The sequence below is a fragment of the Melanotaenia boesemani genome, chromosome 15 (assembly GCF_017639745.1).
Source record: "Melanotaenia boesemani isolate fMelBoe1 chromosome 15, fMelBoe1.pri, whole genome shotgun sequence".
Taxonomy (NCBI): domain Eukaryota; kingdom Metazoa; phylum Chordata; class Actinopteri; order Atheriniformes; family Melanotaeniidae; genus Melanotaenia; species Melanotaenia boesemani.
In genome coordinates this window covers 13,588,665-13,607,622 of record NC_055696.1, presented here as the reverse complement: position 1 = coordinate 13,607,622, position 18,958 = coordinate 13,588,665, and the positions used below count along the sequence as shown (strand labels likewise).

The window sequence follows — 18,958 nt, the reverse complement described above, 5'->3', positions numbered from 1 at the left end:
TGTAAGGCAATGAGAGTCCTCATCTCCAAAAATACTAAAAGCCTATTTGCTGTTTAAATAACATGAACTTCTCATTTCCATTGTTTATTTTACCAAAGCTGCTTTTGAAAGTCAAATTATATGCAATGATCTGAGAATCATTTAACCTACATATTTAACAGGGAAACTGTACAAAGACAACACACCCAATGTATACAGTTTAGATAGATGTTTAAATATATGCTCATTTTGAATTGTTGTCATCAAATGTTGAAGAAAAAACTAAATTTAGTGTAAAACTAATACGAAATTGTAACAACCTGTATAAAACTCTAAACATTTTGTTTTATTTTCATTACACTTAGCCCAGACATTTTTTTCAGAGGTTTGTGGCAAAAAACTAAACGGCACATATTACACGACTTTTTGCATGGTGACTAATTTAACTGCTGTTGTTCCACAACATGCTCTTGTGCAGGCTTGTCTAAATCTGGTCCTCACAGGAACTACCCCGCAGGCTTTAAATGTTTCCTTGCCTGCACTCACTTGAGTCAAATTATTGGGGTGATAAACAGGCTTATGGAAAGCTTGAGGAAAAACTGTTGAAGAGATCAATTTAATTTGAAGGTATGTGAGCACAGGGAAACACCTAAAACCTACACGGTGGAGCTCCTTGAAAACTGGATTTGGACTACCCTCCTCCAGTGTGTAACAGAAACACGAAACACTACCACTGGTGGACAACAGATGGCAGAATGAACATGTACTTTCTGGGTGAACCACACTGTCCAACATACGTGTGTAAGACAAAACAACACAGATGAAAGGCTTTGCCTGAGATTTAATGTGTGAACAAAATTAAACACAAAAAGGTTAAATGACAAGTACATCACTCCCTTTGCCTCGGAGATCACTTTCCACTGCTGACAAAGTCCTGCTCCATGACTGATAATCAGCAGCTTCATCTTAAATGAGGCAAAGTACATTTTTCACTATTGAAAAAAAAATTTTTTTTAACCAAATTATTTATTGCAACAAGGTGATTCTGTTAAGATTAAGGCTTCTCTTCATGATAGATATATTTTCACCCTTTATAATAAAATACTGTATATATAAGAACACCAGGGCAGTGGATGCTTACTTCTGGAAATTGATCTTATTTTTAAGTTGATTTTAGAGTGTATTGCAGAATTTGGGAGGTGATGAAGTTCACTCATCGTTAACTTTTAACTTTTTGTGTTAACGAGTTAAAAAGAATTTAATTATGAAGAATTTCATTAAATGAACTTACCCTGAAAAAAAAAAAAGATTTTCATGCATAATCTGATATACAAACAGAAGATAGCACCATTTCAAGAGTTTATAAATTTAGGTTGATTAAAAACTATTCAAATTTGAAATAGTACAATAATTTCAATCATGGTCAATTACCTTGTGCAAAGAAATAAAATGATTCATTAGGTAGAGACAGCGATAAAACTGGCAGAGTGACTGGGGGAGGAGAGAGAAACCCACTGTTTCTTTTGTGAAGGTTTTGTCACAGCACCTTTTTTTTTGCTGTTGGCTGAGGGCCTATTGTTCCCTGTTGATGTGTTTTGTTACTGATGCCTGTTTCAGCATCTCTGTTCCAAAGAGCTGACCACCCCCTCTCTGTTCTCCTAATCCCCCCTCCTCCCCTCTGACTCACTGACCGGACCATGTACATGGCTGCTGTGGGCATTAAGGTCACTTGTGTTTATCCAGCAGCCCCATCCAAGTAAAATCCAGTGTACGCTTGTTTTTAAATATCAAGTAGAGAACACACTGAGGCATCTTACATGTGATTTCTCTGGACTTTTACTGAAAGACTCCTGGAGCATAAACCAGTTAACTTAAAAAATTACTAAAATAATGACAAATACTGTTAAAACAAATCCAAAAAGCTGCATCCATTTGAGGTATCTGTTGTATACACTGTGGAGTCCCTTTCACATGGACCCTGACTGCATGGCGCACAGTTTTCCAGCACAGCCTGCATCAGAACATGAAACTGTAGTCCTCACTGTGGTTGGTGCTTTGACTCTTTCAGTGGAGTCTGTTTCCTCTGAATTTTAGTCACTGTCCCCTGACTCCTTGTCACTGCTGACAACTGTTGTGACTAAAAGATGGATGGAGGACTTTGTGGCTGCATGTGAACGAATTAATGGATGACATAAAGATCAAGACAAATGCAGCCAGCTGAGATCATCAGATCTGTCAGAGAAAGGAAAAGAAAATAGATTTATACTCTTTAGTGTATTCTGGTGCAGATTTGCTGCTCATTTATTCCATTACATTTGAGCTATTTTAGGCCAGAATTCCTTTCTAGCCATGTTTCTGTCTGTGAAGTGAATCTAATTTGAATTTGACCTGGTTTATTGACAATTTTACCTACAATCTATGTGCTGACTTGGTCTCTGTTGTAAATGCTGACAGGTCATGTACAGTTATTGAAGCTTCATGTAGGTAGGAAAATATAGCTTCTAAGAGTATGGAGATGTTTGAATAAGACTGATTTGTCAGAACAGTTTGATTCAGGCCCATGCAGTCATGTGCTCAGCCTATGTGATCGCTTTCTTTGTGGACTGGAGCAGTTGACAAAATTAACATCCCAACGGTGTGTGAACAAGCTAATCAGGAAAGCAGAAATTGATTTTAAGCTAATCAACATCAGGAAAAATGAAAAATTTCCTTAGTTTATTTACAATAATTAAAACCTTTCTTTTGAAAATAATCTGTTTTTCAAATTGATCATTTCTAAAGAAAGAAAGACAAAGCAAGAAGGTGGAAGTAATCTATCATACTGAGCCTCTTTCTTTGTGATGACTTTTCCTGAAAACAGCCTCTCAGCGACTGCAGACACAGCTGGATCATAATCAAGGCCTGCCGCTGCTATGACCTCATCATTCCTACAAGTAAACACACACACGAAGAAATGAGCAAAACAAAACTGGACATCTGTTTAAAGGAGAGACATTTTTAAAATGTTTACAACAGTATATGTACCTCTCAACTTACTTGATGTACAAGGCCAAGAACTTGTTCTCTTCTAAACTTCCTTTCATAACCAGATCAGTGTATCCCTCCCCATAGCCTGCCACAACCACAATAAAAACATGAGTTACACAGGTTAAACATTGATATCTATCATGCAATAATATTGTCAAGTAGCCTATATAAGTAGCAGAATTAGAAGTTTGGATGGAGCTAGTAATGTAAATATCAGAGCAAGAACATATTGTTTTTTAGATAGCATGATAAAATAAATTATTTACATCTGATCATATGGGCCAAATAGATAGCAATAGCCTCTGAAAACCTCTAAAAGTGGTTTCACTCAAAATTAATTTGATTTGTGGCTAATTACACAACTACAAGAAAACACACAGATACCTTTGTGTGTGTTGGTGCGTGTGCCCACCTGCATATCTGATGGTTTTACCCAGTAGGACGGTCCAGTAGAAAGGAACTGAGGTGAGTTCTATATTTTTGCCCAGCATGTTCAGAGCTGCTATCCTCCCTAAAAATGAAAAAACAACAACAACAACAATAAAAAATTTATATATATATATATACATACATTCAACCTCAAGCAAAACTACAGGGAGAACGGCAGAAACATATTTAACACAAAATGTATTTAAAACAACAGATAAAAGTTTATTCCATAGCATCTGATGTTGGCAGGAGAAACTCTTGCTACTGTGCCTGAATGAATACTTGATTCTGATTGGATACAAGTTGTCCTGTAACTTTGATAAAGGACACCACTTCATAGGTCCAGTAAATCTATCTGTTCAAAGATGTGCTGGTTCAGTCTGTATTTTAATGTGCATTAATGTGCAACTTCAACCACAGTTAATATTGTGAGTGAGCTCACAACATACCTGGTAGAAGAATCCTTTCAAAGAAAACTCTTTTTCATTTTTCTCTTGAAAATACTTTTAAACTGCATTTGCAGGCTGGTGAAAAGAAGTGTAGAATTTGCTGGCACATAGATTAATTAATCAACAATCCAATTTTGTTTAGAAAACTAATCCCCGCAGAATATGAACTGTCCTCATTTTTGGCCCAATCATTAAGCTAAAGCTAATTATTAAAATTCCAAAAGCCTATTTTTTAAATTATCGTTAGTTAATTAAATTGTACTTTTACTGGAGTATTTTTTTCTTCTTTTTTTATCAGTTACCAAAGATTTGGTATAATTTAGTACTGGGAGGTCGAGGTTAAGTCCATCTGCAGGACCCATATTAATATCACCAGCAACAATGTAAGTAGGTCATCAGGTTGAACACAGACAAGCTGCTTCAAGGTGAATGTGGAATAGAGAGGACACCTGTGGGTGGAGTAGAATGGAGCAAAATCAGGGCCATAATATTTGTTCCTTTGAAAGAAATATTTAAAAATGGCCCTGACCTGGTGTAGTCGACATTGAATCATGAGTGACAACAGAACATAGGAAGCTGAAGGCATTCCCTCTATGTGGAAATGTGGAAATTGACAAAATCTACAGAACACCTCCAACACAGTATTATAATATAATTTGCGAAGAATATGGCATTTACCACTAATAAAATCTTGGTTACAAGAGCTGTTTCAGTCAGCATTGTTGACCAAATGTGATCTGGAAAAGTTCATGCAGAGAAGTTAAACACAAAATGCATTGTTAAAAGATCATTGAAGGAGCTGTGCCACTTTCAGCTGCTCTCAACAGTGATGGTGATAACTGTTAATGAGCTGTTAGCAGGTCCTTAAACATCCTTAGTTATGTTAATCATAAGCTTCACTTTTGTAATAATAAAATTAGATCCCTTCTCTCTCAGTTTCTTTCAGGGATATTAACAAACATAGAGTTACCAAACTGGGATCATATAAACATCATTGTTCAATATCAACTAATCTGCTAAGTAATGCCGCTGTCAGCAGATGATAATACCAGCTAGACTGACAAATGTTAGATTGGCTGTGCCGGAAAACAATGCAATAAGAAACAACTCTCCACAACATCCATATTTTGGTCTTCTCCCTTTGTTTATGTCTCTATGTCACATAAATTAGAACAATTAAGATGATGAATGAAGACGTTCCTCTAAAATAAATCAATTTACTGGATTGTTTGCACAGGCAGCATTACCTGAGAAGGATGCCACCTTTCAGCGAATTCAACGCGGGGTACTTTGAGAGCGTGGGAAATGTCCCCTTCTGATGAGTGGTTGGGGAAACTGCTCATTAATTCCTCACTCCAACCCTACTTCTTGTCCACAGTGCTGAATGAAACAGCTCTTGTAACCGAGACTTGTTTGTGGTAAATGTCATGTTCTCTGCCAATTGTATGATTATAGTGTGTTGGAGGTGTTTTGTAGATTCTGTCAAGTTTTACATTCCCTGAATGCTACGTGATAGAGGGAATGCCTTCAGCCTCCTGTGTTCTGTTGTCACCACACCCCTATCTTCTGTAGCCACACTCACTAGGCGAGATCAGGGCCAAAAGTTTAAAACTGAAAACCTGGAATCTGAAAATGTAAAATAAAAGGCTAAAGGTGAAATAAAAATTTGCACCTTTAACATAAAGTTTGGACTTTTATTAGAAGTTTGGAAAGAGAGTTTTGACAACCATGACTATGCCAGCTGTTGAGGGTTACTTATACTGAAAAACCTGAAAGACCTGACAAATAATCACAGATGATGTGTCCAGATGCATAAAAATTAATTAATTAATTATTAATGTAATTTACACTATATTGTAGGAACTAGAAAAAACATTTATATGATTGTGTTTTTTTAACTTGAAAGATTTGACGTTTGCAAATTTATTTGCCACTGTGAATTTACGAGGCAATACTTGTACAAATACTAATAATTTCAGTAATGAAAGAAAAATTAGAGTAATAATTGAAAAAAAAGGTACTTGTAGTATAAGATTAAATAATTGTCCACTGGTATGGACATTGTGCATGAACGGGTTGATGCCACATTTCCACAGTGACCAGTGTTTCCATGAGCAGTCAAAAGAACAAGTGCAGTAACTTGCATGAGGCCTACAAGGATAATATCATTGTTGTTTTAACTTTTTCAGGAGTCCTCCCACTGCAGTGCCTCAGCTCTGTTACATATCAGAACTGGACTGAAGTTTTAAGCCAGTGATGTTCTTTAACACACTAGACTTTTCACTAACTTTTCCCTGTAAAATACCATGTAACTGAATTTTTCTAAAGGGCATTTTCTTCTAGACAGAGAACGTAGTCTGACAAAGGTGCCTTGAGTTTTATGGCTTCAACAAAGTATAAATTCATGCAGAACTCCTGGAATATTAATCTTACATATGAGAGTCAAGCTGTAAATTACTTATGGATGGAAAATTACCAGTAAACCTGGTAAAAGTCTATCTTTGCCTATCTCTGTGGGTTATGTGATCACATGTGCATTTTTTCTGTTACCTTGTGCTTGTGCCAACTGCCAGTGTCCGATGTTGACTAGCTGGTTTTTGGCTATATTCAGTGGGAAGGAGGCCAGGTCACCCGCACAGAACACATCAGGGACATTTGTGCGCATGTACTGTGGTAAGGAAAAATAGGCAAAATAGTGTTTATAATCATTTACATAGAGCATCATATACTAATTTATATAAATAAACAAATATTTATTAACGCTATAAAATAATATCCAATGACAAAAACAAGAAGCCTTCCAACAGATAGTCTGATCCGCTAACTCTTAAACCCTGATCCTAGCATGCAACAAATGTTAGCATTGGGGCATATGGCAACACTTTAAGAAGGAGCTGAGAATTAATGTGCAGCATAGAATGTACATGTTTAGGTAAATAACAAACTAAAGGCTCACCTTGTCAACAATGACAAAGTTTTTTGAGTTCATCTGAACTGTAGTGCCTGTAAGGAACTCTGAGTTGGGGATGCTGCCTGTTGGAGGTAAGAATAGAAATATAAAACTTGGTTTTTGTAGAAATACCTTGTGCATTGTAAAGTTTTTCCTCAGTTCACCACACAGGTAAGATAAAGACAGCCTCTTTGTAGGTTTTTCCATTAAATTTACATATAAGATTATCAGATAGGCAAAAAGGTAAAAGAATGGTACCTCTCTCTAAATCAAACCAAATGTGCTGCCTCAGCTGTGTGGAGTTCTCTGTTAGATCAAACTATTTATAAGCTATTTAGGATCAAAGTAGATGCTTTTCCCCACGGCTGATACCAGCCAAATGCTTGAACCCTTTTTATGACAGGGCCATGGTCAGCAGTCGCTCAGTGGTATTTCAAGCAAAAGATACTGAATCAGACCAAAAGCCAGGGTTATTCCAGAATGTAAAGGTCACACTGTGTTGCATTTTTGGAGAAAAACACCGTCTTTTGGGGTATACCTTCCAATACCAGTGTCTCTTAATTTGAATAGTTCTTGATTTGCTAGACAAAAAAGTGCATTAAAATGCAGAACTAATGGAAAAGTAGAAAGAAAGGAGAACGAGAAAGTATGTTATGGAGAGAAATGAAAGTGCATCGTCAAGAAATAATATTTGGACAAATTAAGCAACATAAACAACAAAGATTCATAACACTAAATGCCACTCAGACTCCTACAAATTCAAAACTTCAGAACTGATGCACTTTGCATAACATTAAAAATTCAAGAAAACTAACAGTGAAGATTTTGTAAAGATCTGGAAATTCACATGGCAATTTTTGTCTGATTTCTGAGTCCAGTCTGCTGCTAAATCCAATCCTCTTTATTCCATAACAAATTAGCAATGAATGTGTGTAAGACAAACACAACAACAGCTAACTGACAGCTGACAAGCTACATATTTAACATACCACACGAACAAATCTGAAGGATATGTCTCAGATTACTTCTATAGTCAAGATTTATTTATTTATTTTATTATTTATTTCTCTAAAAAAATTAGGAAATTAACAAAAAATTTCCAAGAATGCCCCATAAGACAGCAGCAGCAGCAGAAAGAGAAAAAAAAAGTTAAATATTTTAAGATAAAAACCATAAAACAAAGTAAACTAATATAAAATTCTGCAAAGAATTAATGCCAACATGGAAAAATTGTGCTGTCAGTCTGATGTTTTAATATTGGCTGCTTATACTTGACTGGACTTTTAGTTGCTATGACGAAAATGGGCATTTCTAATTCTGAAAGTTAAAACTGACTATTCAATATTCTCCAGAAGCTTTTGAAATGTTTCACAAGTGACTCATCTTGTGAAACTTGTTGCTATGGAAAGCGAAGGGTAAATTCATAAAGATAATGCTTAAGAGAGAAATAACTAAATATATATTTATTTTACTCACCAATACCCACAATCAAAACATCAGCTGGGATAACTTTTCCACTTTTAAGAACAACCTCTTTCACCTTAATGAAAAAAAGGATGATAAGACAAAGATGAAGACCGAAGTATTCCTATTTTCCTTCTGTAAACATAATTTCACTCAAACTTTATTTAGTGATAAAACTAAGTGGCAGGATGTGTAGCATTTTACCTTGCCATCCACACCTTTGATGTCTATCACGCTATCATTCATGTAGAATTTGACATTTTTCTGTGACAGCATCTGCAGAAACAGCAGAGTTCAAATACAAGTAATTCAACTGAAAAGGAAAGTTTTGATTGGATGATACGCAGCACTCTCTCTTACCATCATGGTGATTTTTCCAACCTCCCGACCCAGTGTGTTTTGGTATGGCAGTTCACTGCTCCCAATCACTGTTATACTCGAGGCTTTGTCTAGCATATAAGATGCAACTTCCATTCCTAAAAGAAATATCAGTAAAGTAGTTTAAGGGGGTTAGGAATGCCGAAACTCACTAGAATAAATAAAATTATTTTGTTTGAAACCCAAAACTGCAAAGGTATTTAAGTAATACAGCGCAGATAAACATGTGTTTTATTGTTAGTTATGAAAGGTAAATAATATATCTATATATGTACATATATACTCACAAAAAGTTAGGGATATTTATTTTTTGTATGAAGTCAGAGTGAATCTAAGATGCACTAATACCTTTACAGGTGGACTTAATTTGACTCCATCTAAAACTTTGAAAGCAAATGTTCAGTGTTTAAGTATAACAAGGCAAATAACCAAAAAAAAAAAAAAAATCCCAAAAGAAGTGTCTGAACCATGAATGAAGCTACTGAACGAGAACTTCTAAAAGTTCTTCTTCATCATACTGTTCACATTTTGAGATCATCAGACTAAGATGTCAACTAACACATGAAAAGTTATTGAGACGTTAAAATCTTTATATTGTAGAATAACACCACTTTTATTAGCTTCCGTTTCAATAAAATAGTTTGAAATTAAGGATTTACCATTTCATAATTCTACTAAACCCTCTGGTGCATGAATTATTACAAAACAGTACCACATTTTTTCAAAAAAAATATTTTACTTCTACAGATATGCACATTGATGTTTATCTGTATTTTAATCTTATTTTCACTTTTACTCAGTGTATTGATTTTTCTATTTGATCTATGAAAATATTTACAAAATAATATCTTGTCATATTAATATAATATAATTTTTCTATAAAAACACCTGGATCATTTTGTTGTCCTGTTTATCACTGAGGCAAATGTGGTAATTACAATGTATGTATATATACTATATCAAATGTATTTATTCTTTATACATGGCAGAGTATTGGTGACTCACTAATGTCCAATGAAGTTGCTAATGCACGATCCATATCCATGCATACATTTAAAAACAGCCTTTAAATATGTGTCCTCTGTAGTGGACACTATGCATCAAAGGGTTAAATTTCCTATATTCATCATATAATATCAGTGAAGCATAAAGATTTTACATATTCTGTAAATTTCACCTGAAAATTGAATATCTCTAACCTTGCTGTGAATTAATTTTTATTCTCTGTACCGCTCAGTCCATTAAGGGTTGCGGGTAAGCTTGAGCCTATTCCAGCATTAACAGGTGAGAGGCAGGGTACACCCTGGACAGGTCACCAGTCCATCGCAGGGGACAAACAACCATTCACACATGCACACACTCCTAGGGAGAATTTAGAGTCATCAATTAACCTAACATTCATGTCTCTGGATGGTGGGAGGAAGCCGGAGTACCCGGAGAGAACCCACGCATACACGAGGAGAACATGCAAACTCCACACAGAAAGGCCACCGCCCTCAATGTTCAAACCTCCCCCCACCGCGATTTGAACCAGCGACCTTCTTGCCTTTTTCATTTTTATAGCCTGGATACGGGTTTAGGAGATATCACCTTAAGAGAGTAGAAAACCGATCAAATATTAAAACCATTTATATTTAAGCTTGTGAAACAAAGCAAAACAATGTAGTCAACCTTATTTTTTGATTTTGTGTAGTTGGCTCATTTGAGAGCATCTCATTCTCTAATATGACTTTTTAGTATGGAGCCTTGCAAAGGTCCAAGCTTAACGCCAAGCTTAACACAAATAAAAAAAACTGTGAATAAAGAAAAGGGGCTTAAAAATGTTTAAAGAATATATCAGTTACTGCTGCTGAGTGTTTTTTTTACTGCTCAGTTTAGACTAAAAAACATGTACATTGGGTCGGCAGTGGCTCAAATGGTAGAGCAGGTCGTCCAATGACAGGCAGGTTGGTGGTTTGATTCCCACTCCACCAGTCATCTGTTGCTGTGTCCTTGGGTAAGACACTTCACCCTCCTTGTCTCCAGTATTGGCATCTCCGGTGTATGAATGTGAATATGAACATGTAAGGAGTGAATGAATAATGGATACACAATGTAAAGCGCTTTGGGTGCCTTAAAAAGCTCTATATAAATCTCATCCATTATTAGAAATATGTGCATATTTTGTACAGTGCAGCTTCATTACCAACAAAAGAAGTTCCCACGAGGACGACTTTGGAGCCCACACCAGCAGCATGGATTTGTCGAGCATCCTCTGGTGTCTCCAACATCTTGACATTGTCCAACTTCATGCCAGGCAAATCCAGACACTTAGCTCTAAAGGACACACCATGACTCTGTTTGTAAGTAATACAGTTCAGTGTAGTGGTGTTACAACAATGACTAGTTTCTTCACTAAAAGCCAACGTTTTTAAATTTCTTTTATACAATTCATCTACTGACACGTGAAAAATCCCAATTATTTTAAAAACATTTGTGTCTTTTTGACCTACAAAGGTTCCCATTATTTTACTTGCAAAATTCATTCTGTAGTGGTCGCTCTCAAGACAAGACAAAGACGTGAAGGCAAGTGTGACTTGTTTGTGTCTAGATTTTATTTTCCTCCTGAGCTGTGAATCTAAAAACCAATGCTGCTCTGCACTGCTTTCAGTTGCAGTCTCCAGTCAAAAGGAAGCAAAAACAGCTATGTGAATCTTTACTGCTTTCTGCGTGAAAAGAAGAGGAGAACTGAATGGAAAAAGCCTGAAAACTGTGTTTTTCACAACAGGGGGTCAGATGTCTGCTACCCAGTAACTATAGATCATATTTATGCACATAAACGGCTGGAAAAACAAGATTTTGTTATGCTGTTATGCTCAGAAAACCTTTGAGATAAGTGTATCTGTTGACAAGGTCAAGCATAATCGACTTGTTTATGTGATTTTACCATGTTCATCACTTATTATATAATGTGTAACACACCATACTAACGTGTTTGAAAACTTCTGATCTTGAAGCTTACTCTGAACAGCTGCTGACTGAAAGCAAATTTCGTTGCAAACGCTCTCTCCGATTTGTTATTGGCTAGCAGCTGCATCAAAACAGCTGACATTTTGGTCCTCTTCATCATCCTCATCTTTAAGAGTCTTTTCAGTGATTTCTTCATCATGGATATCTCTGTCAGTACGCTCAGTTTCACATTGAAAAGACTGAACAGAAAACTTTAAGCCAAGACCGAGATATGGGGCCAGGACTGCAGAGACCCTCACACATCATTACCTGGAATGCATTGCTGGCGGCGTACAAGTGAAAAGAATTTTTCAAAGTGTATGAAAAATAAACAGATTACAGTATTTTTAAGATCAAAATAATGTTTATTAAACAAAATCTATTGTTCCTCAAAGTCAGGGTTCCTTTTAAAGGGACACTGTACGTTACAATGTTTGATATGAAAGCAGATTACGAATGTCTGTATTAGTGCAGCATCATTACAACCACAAAGTAAGAATATGAACTGTTTTGCTTGGTAACCTGAGGAGCTTTGTCTTTGCTGTAGCAATTTAGAAATATTCTAGACCTCCAGGCATTAAACCAGTGGGGTCATCAGTCAGAGGACCTGCATGTTCTTAATGACCTCCGCTCCTGACCAGGAAATAGCAGATACATACCTTTCAGCTCCTGGCCAGCAAGCAGTGAACGCTTCTTCTGCAGATTTACATGCTCAGCTGCCCAGTTTTCTTAAACCCATAGAGTCAGCTGACTGACCATCAGTTCTCTATATTAATTATATTCTCTCACAAGTAATAGCCTAATTTATTTTCTGTTGATCTTGAGTTTGGTCCACTTTATTTATTTGTTCATATTATTATTTGAAGTGTAAGAATTTGTGTTAAGTTGTGTTCTTGCTTTCGTTTTCTTCTTTTCTTTTCTGTTTTTCCACGTATTGTACATTTTTTCAGTTGTGTTGCTTGAGTGGCACAATTTAAGACGTTTAATTTTAATTTGAGTAAGCAAGTATGCTTTAATTTAAACAGTTAAAACTTTGGCATGATGGTTATTTTAATTGTCTTAAATCTTTCTTTTGATCATTAGCACACTTGGAGGATCAGCAGCAACTGGTCGAGGCTCCAAAGAAAGCTTTGGTTAATCCTAACTTCACCTAAAATGTATTTACACAAATACAGTGTTTGTGTAGGTCTGTACCTGCAGCCTGTTGAAATAAGGATCTGATCATAGTTCTGGACTGAACCGTCCTCAAATGTGAGCGTCTTCTTCTCTGTGTCCAAAGACTGTGCCTGTAAACACAGTAATATACCACAAGAGTAACCATGTGACCTTTAAATATAAAAATTTATCTAATCTTTTGCTATTTAAATAATGGCAATGTACAAGAACGAGGCAAACATGTAAATTTAATAATAGAAATACTCACGTTTTTCTCAAGCCACACCTCAATGTCATAACGATGGAAAAACTCCATCCCCCTCAGCACGATAGTGTCATTCTCCACATTCATTACCTGTGAAAAAGGTGGAAGGCCTCTTGTTTTTGAATGCTGGTAGTAAATTAGAAAACACTAGTACGATGTTCATGTCATCTGCTGCACCTTGCTCAGCCGAGTTTTGTCATAAGGTAACAAGTTGTCTCTTGAGACCATGATGATTCTGCCACCAAAGTTTTTCTGCCGCAGAGTCTCAGCACAGATCAGTGATGCAGCTCCTGATAGTAAACAGTTACAAGCACACACACACACACACACACACACACACGCACACACACACACAGCATCTAAGACCAACTCTTATGTTTGACATAATGTTCTAACACATCTAACATGTTAATATTACCTTCACTAAATCTGTACTTCCCATGTACAAAATAATCACTGACAACATTATTGTATATCCAGTATGACCATATAGTTTCTAGTTTTAAGTATAATGTACTATGTTGAAAGTATGGGAATTATTTAAATGCATCATGTTGCTTGACAGAGATTTTTCCCTCTAATTATTAAAACCCAGAAATTTTTAAATTTAGTTAGAACGCAAAATTATAATTTTTTTTTATTTCAAATAATTAATAGAAATATAACTATTCATTAATGTTAATGTTTGAAGGAATAAACCATAAATCTGTGTATTTTCAAATTGATCAAAAATTTGATGTTGTGTGGGGGAGTCAGTGCTAAATGGTTTTAAACTGTGTGTGTTCATGGATTTCAAACAAGTTTTCTGACTCAGTCAGCTGCTCAATTTTGCTGTTATGTCTAGACAGCTATTATGCTTAGATTTGTTTTAGCTTTCAATGACAACAGCACACACAAACACATACAATGACACACAAAGTGGTCCACTCACCTCCTCCCAGCAGCAGAATAGTGTGAGTGACTCCTGGTACTGCACCTCCCATATACATCATCCTTTTTTGATGCCTGAGATCCTGAATCACATAGAAAAAAAGAACATTTTATAAATTTATATATATATTTAAAAAAAAAGAGAAGAATTTCATATGTCTGTAAACAAGAATGGTCCTAAATAATCAAGAGTACATTTTGGTTACCTGAATTATACTTTATCATGTTCACTCACTCTTATTGATTAAAGGCAATATGATTTTAACACAAAAGCGGAAATTTGATTCCCTTCACTGGTGGCTTTTTAAACAGCTATTATGTATGTGTGTATTTTTTGTGTTTTTTCTTTGTGTACATTTTTTTCCCTTCACTGGTGGCTTTTTAAACAGCTATTATGTGTGTGTGTATTTTTTGTGTTTTTTCTTTGTGTACATTTTTTTTATGTTACTACTAATACTTTTTCTGTATGATGAGATAGAACACATCTTTAAACTTATAAACCAAAGCCAGTTTGACTGCTATTCGAAACTTAAGTGAAAGTAAGGAAATTTGTTATTGTCTGATATTTTTCCTATTAATAGTACTAACTATTGGTAGTATGGCATGGGGGGGGCATGACTCAGTGGGTAGAGTGGTCGTCCAGTAACCTAAGGGTTGCCAGTTTGATTCCGGCCAGGAGAGCTCATGTCGAGGTGTCCCTGAGCAAGATACCGAACCCATAATTGCTCCTGATGTGTCATGGTTGAGCGCCTTGCATGGCAGCTTCCGCCATCAGTGTGTGAATGTGTGTGTGAATGGGTGAATGTGACGTATATGTAAAACGCTTTGGGTAAAAGCGCTATTTAAATACAGACCATTTAACTGGCGTTGTTTTATACATTGTTAGAAAGCCCGGTGACTCACTTTTACTACAAGGTATAACTTGTAAGGCTTGTGCCTCTGTGGAAACATCGTTCGAGCCTCCATCACCGTAACAGTGTCCTGACTTACTCTGACTGAACAGAACCATCATCAACATTCTTAGTAACATCTGTTGTTTTCTTACTTTGACTAAATGGAATCCCATGCATATTTTCTATTGGTCTCTTGGTCTCTGTTACCTAATGGCAACTATTGTTAGCATGTGAAAACTTGCCTGCCCTTGAAAATGACCTTATGAAAAAAAATTAAAAAATAACATGCATTCTGTAAAAACAAACTGGAACTGTGCATGAGTTCCACACTCATCGGTTTATGGTTTGAGGGTATCCAAATATCAGTTTCCCTCTTTCTGTTCCACTACTGAGTACCTGTCACACAGAAAGCAATAAGGGGTAATCGAAGTTTACTGTCCTTATGTATTCTAAGTAAAGCTTCAGCACATCTAAGTTAAATGGACTCAAATAACTGTTGCAATTATTGTTCTGTAAGCCAATTTCAGAAATCTATAGAGCATTGTCTGTTGAAGGATGTCCGTCACTTTAAGCACAAAAATACCTTTTAAGTTACTCTGTGCAAACAGCAATTGAAATAAGAATATTCACTCTCATAAGTTTATTCATTGCATGCAGTTCTACTGGGCTGACAGAGAAAGCACCATGACTTTGAAAAGACATGACATTATGTAAAATAGAAGATACTCGTCTTACCTTTTTATTTACAGACACATAAACTTTACTGTTTTGAATTTTGACCTTTAAAAAAGAAAATGACAAATTAGTAAAGCCACAAATTTCTTCATGAGGTGCGTATCTATCTGTCTCTGGTTTGTACCTTGTGGCAAGGTAAACCATCCATGCCAGGGAACTCCTCTAGATCTCCTGTAAGGACATTAAAGCAGGACCCGTGCCATGGACAGCGCACTTTGTTGCCTGTCAAAACCCCTGAATACACACACATACACACATGCACAAACACAAGAATAATGTATATAAAGGCAGAGATCTTACTGCAGAAGCACTTGCAGACTGCAGAAGCGACAAATCTGAGACTTTAATGTAATGTTTAATGTCCTATTACTTCACCTTTAATTAAAGATGTGACTCAACAAGAGTGAAATGCATCTATACAGAATTGTGCACAGAGAAAAACAGTAAAACATCTAAAAGTTACAAAATGGAATAAGAGTGTGTTTGTTCTTTCATGGTCACACATGCTGCTTTTATACCTTTGCTGAGTGGAGCACCATAATGTGAACACTGGTTGGCAAGGGCACTGAATTTGCCTTCACAGCGGGTCAACAGCACAGCATGATGTCCAACTTCAACTTCCATCATCCTCAGGTCACACACAAACACACACAGGACAAAAAATATAATTCTGTGTCTATATGCAGTTATATACTGTTCAAAAGTGGGAATCTCAAAATAAAGATTTTCCTTAGCCTTCACAATTTACACCAATTTCATAAAAATAATTAAACAAAGGCAAAATACTTGGCTAAGATGAGATCATTTTTTAAATTTATAATCAGCTTTAACATAAACTTGTGTATGTGTAAAAAATTAAAGCACATATGCAGTCACAAATTCCCTGTCTGCTGTCTGCTTCAGAGGCTGCAACACAGTTCAAATGTATGATTGGCTTAAGTAAAACATATCAAAACCTTAGCAGTGAATTACCCCTTAACCCTTTAAACTTTCTAACCTGATCATACTTTTCCTTCATTCAATGTGTACGACAAAACTACCTGCAGTATTTAAAAGCCAGAGTCATGGTTAGCACAGTCTCATGGCAGCTTGTGAAATAGTTATGAAGTCTAACCTACTGCATTTGGGTTCTCCTTTATTATTATCGTACAACAAAACACTGACACACATAAAAGCAAACAAACCAAACCAAAAACTAAAACAAACAACAATGATGCATCACATGGCTGGTGAAGTGGCAGACTTTTCTTTTTTACATGATTTCAGTATGTATTTTACACTTTTATTGTTTTTATCGCATTATACTGCACTGTTAATAAATGTTGACAGGATGACAAGCTAACCTACCCTGAATAATGCCAGCATGCCAGCATGCTAAATATTAGCACGCTAACAGAGTATGCTAAATATTATCATGCTAACAGAGTATATTAGCATGTTGGCATTACTAAGCTAACATTCTAATATCAGTAACATCCTACTATGTAGCCTATGCTAACAGGCTAATGTCAGCATGCTAACTATTTTAATTTACTGAACTGCTGTTACTTTTGTTACTTACTTTGTTAAGTTAATTTATGGTTTAGTAAAATTTAAACTAAATGTTTCAAATAGCTATATATTAGAAGAACTGTTGTAAAACATTATACAGCATTGTTTTGTTAGGTTGTGACAAGTTAAGACTACTTTTTTCGTTTAATGTAGACATTTTATATGTTGATAAAGGACTCATAAAGAGTGAATAGAAACAAAAAACAGGTTTTGGGTTGCCAAGTTGTGAACATGTTTTTCCTTTTCCTTACTTTCCATCCTGAAGGTCTGACTCCAGACACACCATCTCTGTCAGTTCTTCTTTGTCCTCTGGATCAGAGTCACTAAAATCTCCACGTGCTAAACAAACCATTTCAAAAGCAGTTAATCAAACTACAGAAACTCAGTCTAACTCTTCAGCACAAATAACTGTGGTGTTGGACAATTTGAAAATATTCAATGAATTGTCAACTGCTGTGTTAGCTATAGAAACAATCAAAATGGAAACATATGACTTACGTGGTTTGGTCCCAGACATGTCTGTCATTCAACTGTTACACCACAAAAATACACAAACACCCCGTAAAAACATTTAAAGTCTGTCAGATGGAAGCAATTAAAGGTGCAGCCGAGGTCACTTTGTTTCCCTCTGAGCAGGTGAATGATGGGTGACTGTTTCCACAGCAACTGGTCCATCCCCAGCACCCATCCCAGAGGCTGTCAAATGTACTTGATTTGGGTCTAATAAGAAAAGCGAAATTCCCAAAAAGTTACTTTTGTGACTCTAGTGAATGAACAGTTTTGGTAATGTGGCTGCTCATTATGCTCTGTTATTGTTCCACAGAAAGAGAATCATTGTCTTTTGTTTGGCATAGCCAGCACAGAGAAAAGCTGATGAAGCTAAAAGCTGAATGGACAGGCAACAAAGCACGTACAAAACCAGAGGTGGCTACTTATGTGTTGTATATGAGGCAGTGGTAAAAAAATATGGGCTAAATATAAGAAGAATACAGTGCAGTCAATTTAGCAATGCTATTTAATTCAAATCTGAGTTACACAAGTCTCTTTAATCCTTACTTTGTCTGTTTGGTCAAGAAAAAAAAACATATTTCTGGAAAATTGAATTAAAATTTTTAATCTGGGGTTTATTAATTTTCTTTAACTTTATTTAAAGGGTAAAATCCAAAATAAATGATTTTAGTGCTGTGCCTTCATTGATCAGTTTAATTGTTAATAGAATAGAGGCTGTAATAGCTGAAATAGAGGTATGGTTGCCATTGTTTGACATTATCCCTCATTTTAATGGCACTTTTTAATTGTTTGAACACTGAATATACTAATTATTACTGTTTTACAAGCATAATCTATGTTCATTGTTTCTAAATATTAGATTTCCTCTGCTCAACAGTCCACGGATGTTGTTGTCTAGTTCTCTCCTCATGATATGCCATATATTTCAAAGAGACAGTTTGACCTGGTGGCAGACCAGGCGCGCACACACTGTGTCTATGAGTCATACTGTTTTTTAGGACAAGGTCTGACATTGGTCTGCTGAAAAGCCAAGTTACTTCCAATGGAAAGAATTTCTCCAGAAAACAAATCTCCAGGGTACACCTCTGCATAAATGGATAAGTATAATTATATCTTTTCATGAAAATACACTAAAGAAGTGAAACTTTGACATACAGAATATCAAAGTTTAGTTTCCATATTTTGATAGTCTGTATAACAAAGTTTAAGTTATATAGTGTTATCTCATGAAAAGATATACTAAAATATTTGCAAA

The 18,958-nt window shown here is 35.8% G+C and overlaps 1 protein-coding gene across 2 annotated transcripts; it reads right to left on the bottom strand.

The window, feature by feature from the left end:
- Positions 1–1,795: 1,795 nt before the first annotated feature.
- On the bottom strand, positions 1,796–17,861 carry LOC121654924 (apoptosis-inducing factor 3). Of its 2 annotated transcripts, none has more exons than XM_042009296.1 (19): positions 17,692–17,861; positions 17,445–17,532; positions 16,161–16,270; positions 15,767–15,876; positions 15,643–15,687; positions 14,016–14,097; positions 13,262–13,374; positions 13,088–13,174; positions 12,859–12,950; positions 10,862–10,992; positions 8,659–8,774; positions 8,503–8,574; positions 8,311–8,374; positions 6,841–6,917; positions 6,435–6,552; positions 3,419–3,517; positions 3,016–3,091; positions 2,802–2,906; positions 1,796–2,211 (listed from the first exon to the last, which is right to left on the bottom strand). In XM_042009296.1, exons 1-19 carry the CDS (start codon positions 17,717–17,719, stop codon positions 2,178–2,180), a joined length of 1,647 nt encoding a protein of 548 aa, XP_041865230.1. In that variant the 5' UTR covers positions 17,720–17,861; the 3' UTR covers positions 1,796–2,177. The 2 variants fall into 2 exon arrangements, with proteins under 2 accessions (XP_041865230.1, XP_041865231.1); XM_042009297.1 differs by having other exon boundaries at positions 3,440–3,517.
- Between the last annotated feature and the right edge of the window lie 1,097 nt (positions 17,862–18,958).

Excerpts from the sequence above, each read along its gene's own strand:
- LOC121654924 (XM_042009296.1), bottom strand. The coding sequence starts at position 17,719 with ATGACAGACATGTCTGGGACCAAACCAC. Across the intron at positions 13,175-13,261 it reads ACAAAACTCGGCTGAGCAAG|GTAATGAATGTGGAGAATGA; the intron begins GTGCAGCAGATG and ends CCTTTTTCACAG. Across the intron at positions 2,212-2,801 it reads ATCACAAAGAAAGAGGCTCA|ATCTGATGATCTCAGCTGGC; the intron begins GTATGATAGATT and ends TTTCTCTGACAG.